Source organism: Bremia lactucae, linkage group LG1 (assembly GCF_004359215.1).
Source record: "Bremia lactucae strain SF5 linkage group LG1, whole genome shotgun sequence".
NCBI classification, from domain to species: domain Eukaryota; phylum Oomycota; class Peronosporomycetes; order Peronosporales; family Peronosporaceae; genus Bremia; species Bremia lactucae.
Window position 1 is genome coordinate 15,431,295 of NC_090610.1, and position 19,054 is coordinate 15,450,348.

A 19,054-nucleotide genomic window follows, 5' to 3' on the forward strand; every position below is an offset into this window, starting at 1 on the left:
CCTCTCGGCCGACGGCTTATACCAAGCTGTCGCCGAGGCACTGTTGTAGGATTGCTCCTCAACCAAGGCAATTTGGATTGCCTCTTCCATCGTCGACGGCACCTTTCTGAAAAGGGCCTGTCGCGATGGACCATGCCGTAGTCCGTTCATAAACGTGGGCACTTTAATGTGCTCCGAATCGAACCTAAGGTAATGGACGCCGACAGCGAGCGCATCTCTTGCACATACTCTTGCAGAGACGCTTCGCCTGTCGCGCTCCAAAGAAGCGCGCCTGAAGCAACACTTCGTTGTTCGGCGGCTGGTACATGGCGCGAATCTTCTCCTTAAAGATTGCCCATGTAGGGAACGCCTTTCTGTCCGCCATAAGCGCCAAGTAAGCCCACTCTGAGGCCTTACCGCGCAGATGCGACACCATCCGGCTGTCGTCCTCGATGGGCTGGGCGAGACCACATTGCTTCGCGGCTAAAAAAAGCCAGTGGACAATCGTAGGCGCTGCAGTTCCATCGAAGTTGGGCGGGTCCATCCGAATGGGCCTCGGCTGATGTGGCTGGGCAGAGAGCATCTCAACAGTCCTGTTGAGAGCCTCGCTCCGAGCCTGCTCATGCCTCAGCTCATCCTGAGTCTGAGTGACGGACTCCGCCGCAGCATGGCCCTGTGCCTCGGACGCGGCCCTCCGCTGTCCGAGCACGAATGCCTCAAACTGCTTCAACTGAGCAACATGATGCTCAGGAGGACTACCCGGGAGCCTGGCCAGGGCTTGCTCACCAAGTCCCTGCGCCATAAGCCCTGCCACTTCCCGATGATGTTCGGAGAGGTGGATGAAATGAGCCCAATCAATATTGATGCTCATCCTCACGTACACACGCAGAGATGCGGGTCGTGGGAAGGATTTCAAGTGCTACCAAGTGTAGGCGGGCACGTCGTAATGCGGCCACGCTCTACTACGACACACACCCTAGCACAGCGAGGAAGCGTTTATTAGACCGTCTTCTCTTGCGTGCAGTGAGTTAGTTGTGGTAGGCGCGTTAGCGACCTCACCCAACTCACTAAATACTTTGATTAAGTGTCGTCACGGGAGCGGTAATCCGGCTCCTCGTGCGCACTTATCAAGTAGGAAGAAGTTTTCAGACTGATTTTAATTTAATCGTATTAGATGTAAATACCGATTTTTACCAATCAAAATGTCATCTCTATAGATAACACTTAATATGTATTGCGAGCGTATCTTTCTAGATACATCGCGTTACGGATGACGTTAGCCGTCACTCCTCCTAATGTGAATGCACCCATGTGCATCACATACGCAAAGGTTGGTCACAAATGTGCACCACACCCGAGGGCTGGGTCTAATTACTATCATTTAGTAACTGACCATCCCTTAAGTACACCATGTGTACTTACCGGGGACTGTGTAACATTAGGGCAACTTTAGCTTGATACAGTTGCGGCATCCGAGGCATGCATGGAGGAACAAGGTCTGCGAAACTTATTCAAGGCCGGATGTAAATGTTTCGTACTTTTGCACAGATAACATCTACGGATGGTCTTATGCGGTTCCAACGCTTGAAGAGCCTCTTCTCCTTCCTTAACGACAGATCAATGCGCAAGCCTTAGAAAGGCACTTAACGCTTTACGATCAAAAGTGGACTGCACTTTACTTTATTATTTAAGTCTAAAAACCTTACCCTAGCTAATTAAAAAAAAGATTTTGGCCGCCAGATTTAAATAATTAAATAAAGATGCCCCTTATGATCTTAAAGCGTTAAGTGCCTTTCTAAGGCTTGCGCATTGATCTGTAAGAGATAGAAGCCTTTCTAAAGTATCCTCTTGGGCACTAGTTGCCACGTGATTCTACGAACCCTTGAATCCCTTGAACTAGGATTTGTTAAGATTGAATAGCTTGTACGACTCCCTGAGTTATTAAATCCATTACTTCAATAGAACTAAGTGTCTCTTTGAGTCTGAAAGTCTTCCTCTGACTTTAGGAGCGAGGTAGCTCCGCTACACGAAAAGGACAGTCGAATTATGGAAAGTGAAGACTGATATTCATCCGTCAGATTTGAGGACAAAAGCTCTCAACAGTAGCCGATTGGAGAAGTTGTGTGGCATAATTGGCATGACCAAGGACAATATTCCGAAGTGACTACCTTTGGAGTGAGGCGTGTTAGAGTCAGCTATAACAAGTTTGCTATACATGTATGCATTTAAAGAACAAATCAGTATACGGGATTTGCGTGCGTACTAAGTACGCTTTGTGAGGCCTCAATCATTTCGATGTGAAGTCAGTTGTCGCTGTTTTAAATCATATAGTGAGCGATTTGAAAAGAATTCTAAGAACTGGCCATTATAATGCCAAATGAAGAAAGCTATTTCTTACGGAACTCGTTTTTCTAGTACTTCATATTCTGTCGTATCCTCACATGTTTTGAAATAATTTTTGTTCAAGTGGTCCGTTCAAGGATTGACCTTAGCTGTGCCCAGTCTGAGGCAAGAAATATCACAGGTCTAGAATCTGACGCCTTGGAGACGCAATCATTGAACGAGCAGCAATTTACTAGTTCAATCGTCGCAATTCCATAAACTTCCATCAGTCGGCGCAATAACTTAGCAGAGGGTGTCAAAATATTGGAAGCCAACCAAATACCAACATCAGCCGAAAGTAGAGCCAACAAATCCGTAGCACTGTCGCCAACGTACACAATTGTTGATTGGATTTCTGCATGGATCACTCGCATGTTGGTTATCCACCTTGCTTTGTCTCCAGGAGACTGCACTATCATGTCTATCTCTCCAGTCGTCACTTCCTGTTCATTCATAATCAGATCTAATTACGTAAACAGCTTCTTAATTTAGCTCAGTTAGATATTTTTGTTGAACGCACCATTGGCGATGATCTGTGTCGTCTCACAAGCAACTCCAGCTTGAGTCATAACTGTCTTAATCAATTCCTTGCTCCAGTTTACGGAAATAATGTTCCAATGAAAAGGAATAAGCAATGTCTCTGCACAGTTTGGGCGAGTCTGCACACAGCTCGCAGCCTGAATGAGATCCTGCTTTTGAATGCCCTTTAATGCTCGATGTTCTACGACTCGATGTAGCGATCTTAGATCCGCTGCTGCATATCCTTTTAGGAACTCGCGTAGCCCTGAACCGTCAAAACTTCTATTGTGATTGGAGCTGTCGATTTCTTGCTGCCACTTAATCTCATAGTTCCTTAGGTACTGAGTTACCTCGTCAGCGTATTGCGTCGCCAGCAACTGTTTTTGTACAAGAGAGCTTGAAGGTGCAAGCTGAAACAGGACCGAGGTTGTATCATACAGAGTAATGGTCTCATCAAAGTCGACACACAGCAGTATTGGTTTGGTTGCGGTATTTGCAATTTGACACATGTGTCTAATACGTAACCTTTTTCCAAATGTACCCCTGCGATTATACATTTATATTGTACAATTTAAAACACGCTGGACATCAAGGATGGAGACGCTAGGACAGATCAAGCAGCGTCATAAGCTGGAACAACGCGTACGAACTCTCTTTGAATGTACCTTACACAGTCACTGTAAAGTCTGACTTATGCAGCCGCTTTTAGCTTTTTTTAAGATGATACATATCTCATACTATACATTTTTTCATCTACCGCTTTAGACGCTCCAAAATGATATTAAGGTGTTCCGTACGAAAGCCAAAAAGGAGCGAAAGAGCAAGAAATACATTGAAGATTACGTAGATGCTATGGAGGATGCCGTTAAGAATCTTCACGATCACGAATTGGTGGCTTTTGGGGCAGAAAATGAAAAAAATGATGCGCCTACTTCTGCCGCTCCGGCCGAAATTGAGTCAGCAGATTGTCAAAATCTAGCCAAAGGCGCAACGAAAGCTCAGCGAAAACGTGAGGCCAAAAGGAAACAAAGTCAAGAGCGACGCGAGCGCATCGAAGAAAGTAACAAGAACATAGTTAGCAAACGGCAGATGGAAGCCGATTCTATTAGAGCGCAGCTAGCCAGACACGGTCTCACAATTAAGGATATTCCGTCTGATGGTCATTGCATGTACCATGCTGTAGCAGATCAGATAAAGCAGAAGAATCTGACAATTGCGGACAGAGCGATGGAATTTCAGTATCTACGAAAGCTCACAAGCGAGTACATGCTCGCGCATTCAGACGAGTTTCTACCATTTGTGGCGCTCGATGAATCTTCTGGCAGTCCGACAAAAGAATTTTCGACATACTGCGACAGAGTAGCGAATACTGCTGACTGGGGTGGACAGCTGGAGCTTCGCGCCTTGGCCTGCGCACTCCGGACGCCCATTGAGATCTTCTCAGCGGAAAGCGACGTTATCGTGATGGGGAGCGAGTTCACTGAGGAAAATGACGAAAGTGCAAAGCTACAATTGGCGTACCATCTTCATTATTATACTCTAGGTGAGCATTTTAATTCCGTCACACAACTCTAGTCTGTTTATTTGAGCTTTCATTTTCCTCAAGTTGTTTACTTGGTTTCGTAAAATGCCTATTATTCCTACTTGCTTTCAAAGCTAAACAAAAGACATTTGACCGAACTGCTCCAATGCAGCACGGCAATGTGATGCAAGCTGTGCGTCGCGGTGTTTTGCATTGAGACGAAATGCTTGAATACACCGTTCATCATTCTTTCTCGAAGCGACGACAGACTGCGGGTCCACTTCCGACGCAAGCCTGGCAAATGCACCCAGAGCTCGAGCGCATTCCCTTAACAATTCAATCGAATACAAAGAGTGTTTGTTTGCATGCTCAAGCTGGCCTAATATCACGGGCGTGGCTTGAATGCGAAGCTCCTGCGCTGTTTGCCGAGCTAATGGCAATTCATTGACTGGAAACCGCGGGATGGCAAGAGCAATGTTTGCTAACGCTCCGACCGCACACCGCGACATATTTAGATCCATGGCTTTAGCCACTTGAATCAATGGCGCCACCATGTCAGCATGGGCAACGAGACAGCAATTTTGCACGTCTTCTGTGAGCTCTGCAAGCCCAGCACATCCTTCTCGCATTGCATCTAAATACTGAGACGTGAGCATTATCTTCATGGCCTCGACACCGGAGGTGGGCGTGGGCTTCTCCAGTGAAAGGGTCTGCCATAATTTCGTTCCAATATTTTCGCAATCTGGAGGAATCTGCATCAGGTTATGGCTTGGTTCGGGAATTCCAGTAGCTGAAAGCTCAGCAGCCTCTTTTTTTGTTATTCTTTTCTGGCCACTACTTTGTGCGCATGGTAGCGCCGTGAGGTCGATAATTGGGACTAATTTTTCATACAGAATACGATACAGCCCATCCCAAAGCAAAATACTTCCGCTGCGTCTCTGAAACTCAATCAGAAGCGCTTCCTGGTGTTTATATACTCTCACAACAAATTCGACGTGACTATAGTGCACATACTTGAGGCACTTGAATTTGCATTTAAGCGGATGGAAAATGGCTGCAATGTCAGAGGCCGCGAACAATACTGCAAGCGACGACGTCACCTCTGCAGCTGCAGTGCCAGGGCCTTCATGTTTTCGCTTCAAATTACTGTAAAAGTGGTAGGGATCTACAGGATATGGCGGCGAAGGTAAAACTGGTGCGATGACATGCTGCAGTACATACGGCAGTATACCATCCGTGACTTCGTTTTTCTCCTCATTAACAATGCGGCCTTGATCTCCATCAACTTCATCATCACTTTCTAAATCAAAATCACGTGGTAGCGTTTTAGAATTTATTACGTAAGACGCAAAACTGCTGGTGCTGCTGGTGCTCGCACAGCTGTTGCCACTGGCAGTACGTGCTCGTCGTAGTCGTTTCCAATGATCATATGGCGTACTCTTCCCCGCTACTTTACCATTCTCTTTGTCTCGAAGAACGTCGCGGCGACTCAAATGTGGCGATAAGCTGTTAAAGTACTCGGTCGCAGCAACTTTCGCCGTTTGAATGCTGTGAAAAACAGGAATGTCCGATGCCTCGTGAGTGCGATTATGAGCAGCTTTGGCGCCGCTCGTCTCACTACGTCTAAGCTGCGTCTGGGAAGGTGGACGCAATAAAGCCGTTGTGTCTGCAGACGAAGAGGGCTGCGGTGACGAGAGGCGTGGTAGATTGCTGTTCGAATCGTAGGGCATCTCGTGCTGCGTAATTGTCGGCCATTGATGCTGGTGGTGGTAGTGGTGCTCGAGCTGCGCAATTGGCTGCTGCTGGTACTGGCGGCGGATGGCTTTGCAGCTTACAGCGGGAGCGCTGCTACCGTCAGTCATACCTTCAAAGCTGCAGGTGCCGTCACCCTGATATCGGATCCTGATTCCACTTGACTTTTATTTCAACAGATGACCCGAACTTTCTTTCGTAGGTTCATGGAACAATCCTAGAGCGTTCAATATCTGATTAAAGCCAAAAGTGATAGTAGACCTGATTGCTGTCAGTATTTGTAACGGGCTAAAGTTGCCCTAATTTTACTCATTAAGTACACTTGGTGTGCTTAAGGGGACGGTCAATTACTTAAAGTAATTGGTCGGATGTGGTTCACATTTGTGACCAATCCTTGTGGATGTGATGCACATAGGTGCATTCACATTAGGAGGGATGACGCCTAGCGTCATCCGTTACGCGAGGTATCTAGAAAAATACGCTCGCAATCCATAAAAGTGTTATCTACAGAGATGACGTTTTTGACTGGTAAAAGAGTATTTATATTTAATGCGATTAAAAAAAAATCAGTCTGACTTATACTTTCTACTTAGTAAGTGCACACGAGGAGCCGATTTACCGCTCCCGTGACGACACTTTACTAGGATACTTAGTGCGTTGGGTGAGGTCGCGAAGGCGCCCACCACAGCTACCTCACTGCACGCAAGAGAAGACGACTAACTGTAACGGAACACTATGACTTGTACTGTTTCAGTACAAGTCCACTTCACACTGCTTCAGTTGCGAGTGGTGCCCTACGTTATTTCACGTACACTAGTACGTGCAGAGGAAGATTTCTCTTAAGGCAACTAGCTTTAAGAGCGTAAATTGAAAACTGTATTAATTATAATTATGTGTCTCTTGTTCTATCTTTGTAAATGCTAACTTAATTAATATCTAATACTAAACATGTAAATGAATTCTTATATCTATCTTATCTGTAACTCTCTCTTTGATTACTCCTACAGCTGATTAGTCTGCGGAATAAATAGGTATAATGGTCTATACCTATTTATGGATAAGAATTCTAAATATTACTATATAAAGTAATATCCTCCAAATATTATCTACCTTTTAGATAATATATTAATTAACAACCTTTAAGTGTTAATTTCATGTAACGATACACCCCGTTACATCACCCCTCCCTTAAACGACAATCACTCTGAATGTCATTAGATGGAGTGGTCGCTAAATGACCACTTAATTTTTAAAATGTTTTTGATTGGTCAGATCCATCATTTTAAATTCCATCGCATGAAGGAACAATTCATGCGGGGTGTTGATAGTGCTGCGCCTTCGGCTGCGGTTGCAGCCGCGGGTAACGCACTGTTATCTCTTGCGGCAGACGGAACGTCTGGCGTAGTGTCTTCCACTCGCACAACACTAGATGTTGCGAGTGCACGTGGTGAATCACCACGTGAATACGACCCCTCTTTGGAGGTCGACTACGAGTGCGAGTCGGATGAAGTGGCCGACTCGGGGAGAATGGAGCAGTCGCCTGATATCCGTCAGGCGGCTGACTATGAGCCTTCGAAGGAAAGGGGTCATTCTGATCGACGTGGGAACAGTCTATCTGGATCCGACGATGAGGATGATCCCTCATCGCCCGTACGATCTCCCGTACAGTCTCCCATTCGGTCACCTGCACGTGTCTCTGTGCAAGGTGACGACGATGGCGTAAGGCATCGTAAGAAAAGTTCTTGTGGTACCCCTGCTTCAGTGGGTACCACTCAGGGGAGTGAAGACAGTAAAATGTCTCATCTCGCGCCGAAAAAGAAGCCGTGGCTTGTGCCAGAACGGCTAATCAATAGCTTGTCTGGAGAAACTACTCCTCACAATAAATATCCCTTAGTTATTGCGACAAAGCTACATGGCCTTTATCCCAGCGCGAAGAACTTTCGCGCTGAGGAAGATTTTTATCTATGTTTTTCTTAAGCATCGATGGTTTAGTGGCAACAATAAGCGAGATAAAGTCTCGCTAATACAAGCCTAGAGCGCGTTCATTCGCAATGTCAAAGACATTGAACACGAAGCCTGGCTTCAAAAACTAAACGCGAATCGCGTTAAGTTTGAGAAACGAACTCCAACCGGTGCAAAGTATAAATTGCATCGGTTGTCACGTGAGGCTGGGCTTCCATGCCTCACGTGGGGTGATCCCAGTCCGTGTTGTGTTGACAACTCGAAGAGGGTAAAAGGGGATGTCTATTCCCTTTCTTCGCCCTGGCGAAGGGCTCGCATCTCTATTGAGATGCGTGAAGCGATTGACGTTTTGCAATCGATTTACATGCGCCAGGGGCGCGTTTTTTCGATGAGCCTTCTGAACCATCGGGTGGGTCTTGTCATACTGACGGACGAGGCCCTCAACGTCAGCAACCAGCTGGGGACGAGGCTCCCAGCTGTCATGTGAAGGTCGATAACCACGCCAGCGAATAAGATAACTCGTTCGCTGCCCCTTCACATCACGGGTGTTCTGGATACGTTCCACAAGAAAACGCTGATCATCGTGGGAATCCACCAAATGTTGTGGTGGAGGAGGGAAAATTTGATCCGAACCGTGTGTCGTATCTAATGTCGAGGATCGACAAAAACGATCACTTCCTCCATGATTTGGAGGAGAGACTTGACCACGAGCGCGGCAAGCGTCGCTCGTTGGAGCAGACGGTGCAGTCTCACCATATCGAGCAGTTGGAAGAGACCGTTCGAAGAGTGCGTACTCCATGTTGGAGTACGAACGGAAATATCATGCTGTTCGCGATGAGCTGTCGTCAGCTCATCGCAGTTTCGAGGATATTCGGAACCGGCATGAGAAACTTCAGGTTCAACATGAGAATCTGGCTTGCGATCACAAGAATCCTTTCGGGATTCTTGAAAAGGGTGGTCAAATCCGTCCTCAGATAAAGCCGCGTACTGATGGTACGGACTGAGCCGACCAACGTAAAACGTAGGATGCGTTCGCATCCTAGGGTCTATCTCCTACGAGATAGACCCTAAATTTAGCCAATGCATATTTCATGGCAAGGAGTTCCTAGTCATGCACTGGGTAATTGCGTTCAGCTGGTTGCAGCTGACGAGATTGGTAACAGACGACGCGCTCCGCGCCGTCTGTATCGTAGTGCATTAACGCGCAGCCGAATTCGAAATCGCTGACGTCACGGACCACGTGGAATGGTCTGTCTTGATCTGCAATTGCCACGATGAGCGATTGCATCAAGCTTTGCTTGATACTTCAAACGAACGCTGACAATCAGCGTTCCATAATTATTTCTCATCTTTTTTCAATAAACGAGAGAGATGAACTATCATCTCTGCATAATTGCGAGAGTACTTGTGCAAGAACGCTGCTAAAACAAGGAATTTTCTAAGTCCTTGACATCGACTAAAATTGGCCAGTCGGTGGTTGCCTTGATCTTTTCGGATCAGGGCGCACGCCGTGTTTACCGACGATGCACCCAAGAAATGGTATTTCGCTTGCAGCGAATATACACTTCTTGAGATTTGCGTGCAACTTATGCTTTCGCATAAGTGTAAGAACCTGATGAACGTGAATTTATGAACTACCACGTCTGTCTTTCCGTCCATGGCTCGGCTATGGACGAATACATCGTCAAAATAACTCCGTGCATATTCTCGCACCGGTCTCAACAGATTCGTTTCGCATCTGTTGGATGTTGCAGGGGAATGGCTGCTAATACCACAGGGGCGTTAGTAAGCCCCTGTGGCATTAGCAGCCATTCCCAGAGCATCCCACTGTAAGTGCTCACTGCTGTGTACGGGATGTCCCGTTCACGCATAAGGATCTGACATAAGTTATCCATCCGATCTATAGACGAAAATATGGTATTCTCAGACATACCATCTAAGATTACGTCTTTCTAGGTATCGGCGTTTGGGCCGGTACCGTTGCAGCATTTAGTTTATTGAATACGTGCACTATCCGCCACCCTCCTGTGGTCTTTCGCACACAGAAGGTCGGAGAGCTATGTGGGGAGGTTGACTCCCTCACATGGCCCGATTTAATTAATTGATAAAGAATTTATCGATCGCAAGTACTTGTTCACGAGTCAGTGACTACTGTTTCATGACACAGTACTTCGAGCCCGGTTTGAGCTTGAGCTCATGTCGAGTGCCTTAATCCTGAGGCAACTCGCATTGAATTGTTTTAGGGAATACATCCCTGATTCAATCAGATTCTTGTATAAAGGATTTGTCTTTAGTGACTCCCAGGATTGGGTAGTATAACTCTCAAAACGAGTCTTCGCATCAAGGACACTTTCGTCCATCGATGAGCTGCTGAAAACCCGTTCGTTCTCTGCAAAAATTACCGCTGACCGAATGTCAGTCACGTTATCGTTCTCTGTGTCGAGTACGCAGATCTGCTTGGTTTTACCACCATGCAGATCTCTCAAGAACCGCTTAGGTTCTAGGGTCGGTATTTGAGCTATCTCCGAAGTTAAATTCGGAGGCGCATACAGATCAAGAGTATAAGCGCCTACTCTTGATCCGTCATTAACCAAGACATTCAATGTCTCGGTTTCTTCCTGAAATTTTTCCACAGGCTGCCAAGGGATCAATTCCTCGGAATGCTGAAGTCTAGTTACTTCAACTATTTGAGAAGATTTCTCCTTCAGTACGTGGGGACCTCTTCCCTCAACGTCTTCCGAGTGTGATTGCGCTATCACAGTCGGGTCCACTACGGTCGACTCTCTACTCGACCTTGGATCATCGTGTTGTCCTTTCTGGGCAACCGGTATACTCCTTGAATGTCGCCCACTAAGCGTACATTCATGTCTCAATCCACTCGACCTTTTCGAGTGGTGGACCTTCGGCGCTGCCTGTGCATTAACACAGCCGCCGGCAGCTGACTCCACAATGTGATTGGTAATCACACTGTGATCTTGTGCAGTTGTACTAACGACCGTACCACAAGTGAGGCCATCGCACTCACTCGTAGTACATCCACAAGCTTGTGGACACTCCAAGATGTTCATCAGACGGCCATCTGATGAGCAAGTGGCAGGCATCTTTACGGACCGATGCTGCCAGCTGATCCTTGGCTCGTATTTTTTGAGCCAAGGTAAACCTAGGATGACATCAAATTTGTCATCCAAAAATCCAGTACGATGAAATCATCATCGCACTGTAAATCTCTTAACGTGTAGTGAAATTTTACTACGCGTTTCATTACTGTTATCGATGCGCCTGTCGCTAGACGCACCGTCATCCTCGTTGGAGGGATGTCGCGCTCAACATATTCGAGCCTACGACCCTCTAGTGACTGGCGACGAATAAGCTATTCGACGCTCCGCAGTCCACGAGGGCTCTGAGTGACAAATCATTTGTCACTTTCAACTTCAAGATGATGAGGGATACCTCATCACCAGGTGCAGAGACGCATAATGATTGTGTGTCTGGAGCAACTTTAATCAAGAGGTTTGCAAATTCTCTTGAGGTTGCTGCATCAGTAGGGCGTTGCGCCCTACTGACCTCGACCATTTTTTGGCGGCCCGCCTCGCTGTTGCGATTTCGCAACAACGTCGGATCCGCGACCGTTGCCCTTTTTGGCATACGGTCCAAAATTACGTTCAGTACCTTTCGGTGCTGGGCGTGGGCACTACACTCATGAGCTCAGTGTCCTATTTTTGGCAGCGATGGCATTTCTGCGATCGCTTATTGCTCGAAAAGCGAGGTCTCTCGCTTTCGACGTAAAGAGAGGTCCATGGGTACTGGACCTTCTAACTCGTGTCGTCTTGGAGGTCGATATGATGACGAACTAGCTTGAGCCTGTCTCAAGCTAAAGTCTTCCTGTTCCGCAACGTATATTGCTTCTTTAAGCGTATCCAGTTCCAAGCGGAACATGTGGGTCCTTACGGGACCATCCGTAAGACCTGGCATGAACACCGTAATCAATGTGTGTTCATGGACGGTATTATTTGTAATACAACTCGCTAAGAGTCGTATGTGCTGGGCATATGCGTGAACATCACGCTTGCCTTGCTTGAGTTTCAGAAGCTCTGAACGAGCTCTGAACTCAGCCCTTGGTGGTTCAAACGTCTGTTTGAGTCGGGTTTCAAAAGCCTCTAGCGACCTAAGACGTATGGGTCGCGCAACTTGAGACCCAATGCCCAAGTTTTGGCACGACCTGTCAGATTTGATTGAGCAAATGCGATTTGCATTTGCTCGTTGATGATGTGACGTGCCCTTATGGCATCGTCTAACTCGACAAACCATCTCAAGAGGGAGTCTTCTTCGACTCCCCTATACTTAGAGATGTCAGTCTTTAAAGTTTCGGGACGATGCGTTTGCGTCATCCCAGGTACAGGGGTCTGTACCTGTTGTAACCTCAACAGTTCCGCCTGTTGAAAGCCTTGCTGATTCAGCAAGGCTACTCTTTCCTTCATCTCGTCAAGTTCATGTTGTATGAACTTGGCGATAGTTGAATGGAGGGCATCTCTGTCCAAATTGGACAGCATTGCCAGGATTGCATCGTTTCCTACGGTTAAACTCATTCGTTCAACCGCACTCCTTTCTATATCACTTAGAAAGAGTAGCTTTCAGGGGAAACGTGCATTCCCACTATCATCTAGCATGTCCATGTTAGATGTGGGAAATGTGGTCCTTGGACGGACTACAAAGCGCTACCAGGTGTAACGGGGCACTATGACTTGTACTGTTTCAGTACAAGTCCACTTCACACTGCTTCAGTTGCGAGTGGTGCCCTACGTTATTTCACGTACACTAGTACGTGCAGACGAAGACTTCTCTTAAGGCAACTAGTTTTAAGAGGGTAAAATGAAAACTGTATTAAATATAATTAAGTGTCTCTTGTTCTATCTTTGTAAATGCTTACTTAATCATAATCTAATACTAAACATGTAATTCAATTCTTATCTCTATCTTATCTGTAACTCTCTCTTTGATTACTCCTAAAGCTGATTAGTCTGCGGAATAAATAGGTATAATGGTCTATACCTATTTATGGATAAGAATTCTGAATATTACTCTATAAAGTAATATCCTCCAAATATTATCTACCTTTTAGATAATATATTAATTGACAACCTTTAAGTGTTAATTTCATGTAACGATACACCCCGTTACACTAACCGCTTCCTCGCTGTGCTAGGGTGTGTGTCGCAGTAGAGCGTGGCCGCATCAAGACGTGCCCGCATTAAGACGTGCCCGCCTACAGTATTAGAAATATTCGGAAACTGTTACGGGTCACAAGCGCGTGATACAACCCTGCATTAATTCTGATTGATATTGCATTTTTTTCTAAATCGAAATTTGCACCGCACACACATCGTGACCTCCTGCCACACCGCGACATCGCTTGTCTGGTACCCCTTCGTCACCCTTAACCCGTCCGCCGCAACAGCGTGACATCCAGGCACCCAACCAAAACCGAAACACCTTTCTTTCTCACCCGTCCAGGTCTATGTCGATTTCCTTGTCAGCGTCTCCCCGTCGCCCTTCAAGTCAATAGTTACACCCGAGGCTGGTACATTGACTGCATTTCAACAAGGAGCTGACAACTTTGAAGAAAGCAATGAACTCTTCCGCGTGAAGTTTAAAGTCAGTCTCAAGTCTTACAGAGCTGCGCAGCAGATTATCTTGGCGTGCAGACAATCGACTCATCCACTTTACAGGGACTTTTAAAAACTTTGGAAAAAGGCACGGCATATTTTTTTGGCTTGGCGGTATTGAGCAGCAACTTATTGAGTTGACCAATGCCACCCCGCAACTTTACCTGTTCAAGTATGGATTAAAAATTGCAACAGCTGCACAATTTTCAACATTCAGCACCACTGTGTTATTCCCAAAGCAGACGGACAGGGCTGGGGCAGCTGCACAATAATTTTTTGCCGATGTTACGTAGCAGCTCTTGTCAAGGTGAGGTAAAATCTATACGCTGAGCACAGCAATTGGCAAATCTGGGTGTCGCAGATTGTCAGTGAACCAGTGCCTTCACTGGCAATCAGAATAGAGCGACCCCCGCCAATCTAAATCATCCATCTCTCCGACATTCCCCAAGGGATGGAGATGTTGTTGTACAATCTGCTCAACTGAACAATTCGGTTGCATAAGCAATTCTTGATGACTTTTTGAGCAAGTTAATGTGATCAAATTCGCGATTGAGGATTCTTCGGTGCGAATTGAGGCTCTAGAGCAGAGTATGGCACGTCACCGTCACATGATTTTGGCATTTAACAACGCATTAATACTCGTCAAAACTGCTGACAGTCAAGCAATCTTTCAAGATATTCCTGATCAATAGTTAACCATCATGTAGAAAAAAACAAATTGAGAATCGTGTTTTCTTAATTTAAATCCCAGTTCAGAGAGATCAATCAGTTATTGTACCCTAAACCAGGGTTAAATCGTCCTGAAAGTTAATATCCCGTATTTACGAAAAAGATTGTGCATTTTGTAGTTCTATATAGTTCAAGCATTAAGAAGATTGCCGCTGGCATATGTCGTGCCTTGATTGAGCCTTCTGTGTAGTAGCGATGCAAAATCAATCCAAACATCCCCTCAATAAGATTTTAAAAGTGACAATACGCAGGGAAAAGTATGAGTATAATCCCGAGTGACCGCAGGTAATTAGTGAAACTTGGGTGGCAATCAATCCGTGCGCCGTCAGCAATCCACAGAGAGTGCATTCCTGGGTGCTTTTGTACTTTACCTGATTTTAGGGCAAAGTTACGGCAGTCCATGAATTAGCTCCGATCAAATGTTCCCTTAGTCTGTAGGTATCCAATAGACCTTCCCACCCGATGAAGTAGAGCAATGATGTCCTTGGCATTCTGGTAAATTCGCCTCGATAGAGCAGCTTTTGCCCCTACCAAAATACCACCAGATAACATATTCGATATGATTACCTTTAAGGCATATCCTCGCTTTCTCAACATTCCGCAATTATCGAATGAGACTTCGTCCAAAAACGTCAACGTCAAATGCGTCCAATCCACAGCATTGATCTCACACTCGAAGCGCACGATATCCGATTGCTAAATATTTATTGCGCGGCGTTCCAAGATCTATCTTATGGTATTAGCATTGTATATTATCAATCAACCTTCCCGCTTTGTAAAATTAGAGACTGACCTTATATGTGAAGTTGAAGTCTCGAAGGATCCGCCAAATTGTCGATCAGCTGATGTCTGTGCTCCACTTTACTGCAAAAGCATGCTTGGTCTCGCCCAGGTGAGAGTGGGTTGCTAATTATATAGCAACGAAGCCATTTGCGCTATTCCGCGTAATACTTTTCTTTTGGTTTGAAAACTGTGCTTTGACGTGCAATACAGCCAGTCTTCTCGTACGCGTTAATCCAGGCGCTGACGGTAGACGGAACTTTTCGGTAGATGGTAGTCACCCTGGTCTTCGTAAATCCCAGAAAGTAGTAGGCGTACAGAGCGCATTACTTCGTGTTTTCCGAATCGTGCTGACGTTCGATTGTGGAGTGAAGCATAATGAATAAGCGCGTTCTCTTAATATATGGCAGAGCTGCAGAATGCTTCGTGTTGTAGTGAATAGGGGTGGGGGGGACGCTCAGAAGGGATAAAAACTGCCAAAAAATACGCAGAAAAAAGCGCAAATTTAGAATCTTCGAAATCGACAATAATTTGGCAACACTCTAATTTCGAACATTTTCATCCTCAAATTACCTTCACTTTTGAACTCTTTGTTTAAGATCCTCATTGTGACAATTTTCGTGTTTATGTATGGCCGCTCTGGCCACATAGCATATTATGCTATTCATCTCCCGCAACCACCGTTTCGTTCGGTGTGACGGTTCTGACTTTCATATAGTACGAGAACATGATTTCGAGCAGCACCATTGTACTCCGGAGCTCGATATGATCTATATTTGACTCAGTCTGATGACAAGATTAACTCATCCACGGGCTTGTCGGAGCTTGTAGTCTTCATGGACGATAAACCCTGCCTGGTAGTGGTTTACTGCACTAGGAATAGGTGAGACGGAGCTGTTCCTATCCACAGGCCTTTTACGAAAATGCCACTCCGGCATTTACGATTAAAGGTTATTCTAGCGCATGTGAATCTTGCATGTGCGCCGCCAGCCCACGCTTACCTTGTCGTGACAATAGAAATCAGGAATGTGTCTGGTAGACTAGATTCGGTGAGCCTGCATATCCGTAAAAATGCTGCCCCCATGTTGGAAAGGCATGCTACCGTGTATTGCATATAGTGATAAATTATGAAATTTAAAAGTTTTCTCATCATGATGCCTTTTAATGGGGCAATTTCGCTACGCGGAATCAGATGAGTTTTAACGGGCTAACAACACGCCCGTTAAGTACGCTTAACGGAAAGATCAATCAATTCGTGTGAAGTAAAAGACCTGTCCTATGGGTGAAGGTACAGATTGGCGTCTAGCGTCATCTGCGAGCAGAGTTAGTTAGAACAATACGCTCGCCATGTAGGGATGTCTACCTGACGCGGACTCTGAAGCTACCCCCAAGTTCAGAATTATCGAACAGTGAGTAGCAAAGTCCTTGAGGTCCCGAAAGTTCAAGCCCCAATTCTGCTGGTCTATAGCGCTCGTGGACGAGGCTAAGATCATGTGATGACCCTTCTCGTGGATTCGGGTACATCACAGAATTTTGTGAATCTCCGGTCTATATAACAGATACCGACGATGTATGAGAAGCTTTGCCAATGGCAAGTGGAAGAGGCGATCGTTCATTTAGCGAACGGCGCCCGTAAAATCTGAAAAAGACAGTTGAACCGCCTTTAGTTTTAGTGACTCTTCTTTGGAGAGAAGTTTACGGTGCTAGGTCTGTCCGTATGACTTAATTCTAGGCATGCCATGGTTGGTAAGACACCAGCCATGGATAGACTAGTAACACTTCGCAGGACACCGGAAAGGATGAGCTCCTGCGAGAGGACTAAGCAACTTATGTCGTGTCCAACATAGTTGAGGGTGCATAACGGGATATCAAACGTCACCACATCCTACCCAAATCTAGAGCCTGGTGTATTCGAAAGTGTCCCGACAGGAATCAGGTGACACAAAGTCCTGCCTAGTTTGAAAAGACTGGTGTAGTGAATAGGATAATGACATGGGGTCGTGCGTCCAATGGTCCTGCACAGAGCTGATCCTGTAACAATTGATAGCGAGCTTACAGAAAATAAAGTATCACAAAAGCTGACTCAGAGCTTAGAGCCTGGTGTGGTTGGAAGGGGTGCGTTGGCCGAGAGAGCAGCGGCACCCACTTCCAGGCTAAAGGTTATCGTGACTCGGAAAGCAAGTATCCGACAAATAGGACGATCAAAGGCACGTCACAATGAGTGACCTTTGGATCCGCTCCAGTCCATGAAGACGGACCTTCGAACAAGATATTTGGGGCCGTTGAAGACAAAATGGCGGAGGCATCCTCAGTTGGGGTTCTGTAGCACGTCTTGGGATCTGCCGAGGAGATAGGAAACCTCCCGAAGATGCCGTGGATCTGGTTATTTCCGACCTTAAGGAAGGAAAGATATACGAGGTAGTCGCGCCAGTTCCAGAAAAAAACTTAGATTACTTGCCTCAGAACCATATCCGACACACTGGCAAGCGCTCAAGAGAGTCTTCTGGTATATACAAGGCACAATTTCATATGGCGGAAGGCGACAACATTTTGCATCACTGCAACATGGGTCTCAACATCAGCACCAAGCTTAGCAGTATCGGCGCCAAGATGAAGGACGAATATGTTGCAATCCGCCTGCTTTGAGTCTCCCGAACGGGGTTTGAAGTCGTCAAACTCGACGTCTCGTGTTATAGCGGCGAGGCACCGAAGCGCCTCGCGCTTAATCGGTGGCTGTGCGAGGTGGACGTCGCTGTCCAAGCCCGTGTAGCGTTACATAAATAATATGTCATATCACGAGAATAATAATTTTTATTTCCTATAATTAAAGAAGCACAAATTATTAATATTGACTTTGGCAGCGCAACCTCAGCAGAAACCTCATGTCGATAAATGCCCTTGCCGGCTGGATCGACGGTCCGTTTCGAATCGGCACGGTTCTGTGTTTCAAATTTGAATGTCGCTTGCAATGGACGAGAACGTTCTAGAGACAGACAAGAAGAAATTGTTCGCTGCTCACGGCTGGGATGCCTTGAAGGACAGCCCCTTCTTTAGGTTTCTGTGGAAGAACCGTAGTGTGTTTCCATAAGAATCGCCGAGCCGCCTACCGGCCGATAAAGACATCAGGCACGAGATTGACCTGGAACCTGGCACCAAGCATTGCGTGACCAGGCAAAAAAATGGCCGTTGCCGAAGGAAAAAGTCAATAATACCGAAGTTCTTCTACAAGCGAGCCAAGGCGGCACATGTACGTGAGAGCAGGTCGCCTTACCCGACCTTTTGTAGGCATAAGGCCGCACGTGGACGGCGGGCCACCATACCAGGGCAAACGCCACTCCCGCGGAAATATGTTTTTTTTACTTCATGGAAAGGTCAATTATCTTTTCCGCGTTGGATTTAAAAAATGATTACTATCAGGTACTAACGAGAGAGTCCGATGCAGCTAAAAAGATGGCATTAAGCACCCCAAGCGGTATGCTGTGGGTGTTGGGAGTGCTTCTAATGCCACAATAATTAAAAGCGCACCGGCAACATTTAACCGAGTGGTGGCTCGCGTGATGCTCCAATACCGCGCCTACGCGCCTGATTTTTTTGACAATGTATTCGTGCATAGTGGGGCAAAGGACGGGCTGAGCGAAACAGAGTCGCACAAGCGTTATTTGAACGCTGTGTTAAAGACTCTAGGCGACGCCCAATTGTACGCCAACTTGCAAAAGTGCGTCATATGTGTCCCGAGATACCTATTTTGGAGCTCCATTGTAGATAC

The 19,054-nt window shown here is 46.2% G+C and overlaps 3 protein-coding genes across 3 annotated transcripts; 1 reads left to right on the forward strand and 2 right to left on the reverse strand.

The window, feature by feature from the left end:
* Nucleotides 1–2,289: 2,289 nt before the first annotated feature.
* Nucleotides 2,290–3,389, reverse strand: CCR75_004041 (uncharacterized protein; the record flags this gene model as incomplete). Its single annotated transcript, XM_067962131.1, has 2 exons — nucleotides 2,290–2,824; nucleotides 2,882–3,389. 2 exons carry the CDS (start codon nucleotides 3,387–3,389, stop codon nucleotides 2,442–2,444), a joined length of 891 nt encoding a protein of 296 aa, XP_067815006.1. The 3' UTR covers nucleotides 2,290–2,441.
* An 85-nt stretch (nucleotides 3,390–3,474) lies between these two features.
* Nucleotides 3,475–6,290, forward strand: CCR75_004042 (uncharacterized protein; the record flags this gene model as incomplete). Its single annotated transcript, XM_067962132.1, has 2 exons — nucleotides 3,475–3,522; nucleotides 3,646–6,290. The coding sequence occupies 2 exons, from the start codon at nucleotides 3,475–3,477 to the stop codon at nucleotides 4,453–4,455; spliced, it is 858 nt and encodes a 285-aa protein (XP_067815043.1). The 3' UTR covers nucleotides 4,456–6,290.
* On the reverse strand, nucleotides 4,537–6,264 carry CCR75_004043 (uncharacterized protein; the record flags this gene model as incomplete). Its single annotated transcript, XM_067962133.1, has 1 exon — nucleotides 4,537–6,264. The coding sequence occupies one exon, from the start codon at nucleotides 6,262–6,264 to the stop codon at nucleotides 4,537–4,539; it is 1,728 nt and encodes a 575-aa protein (XP_067815005.1).
* Nucleotides 6,291–19,054: the final 12,764 nt, after the last annotated feature.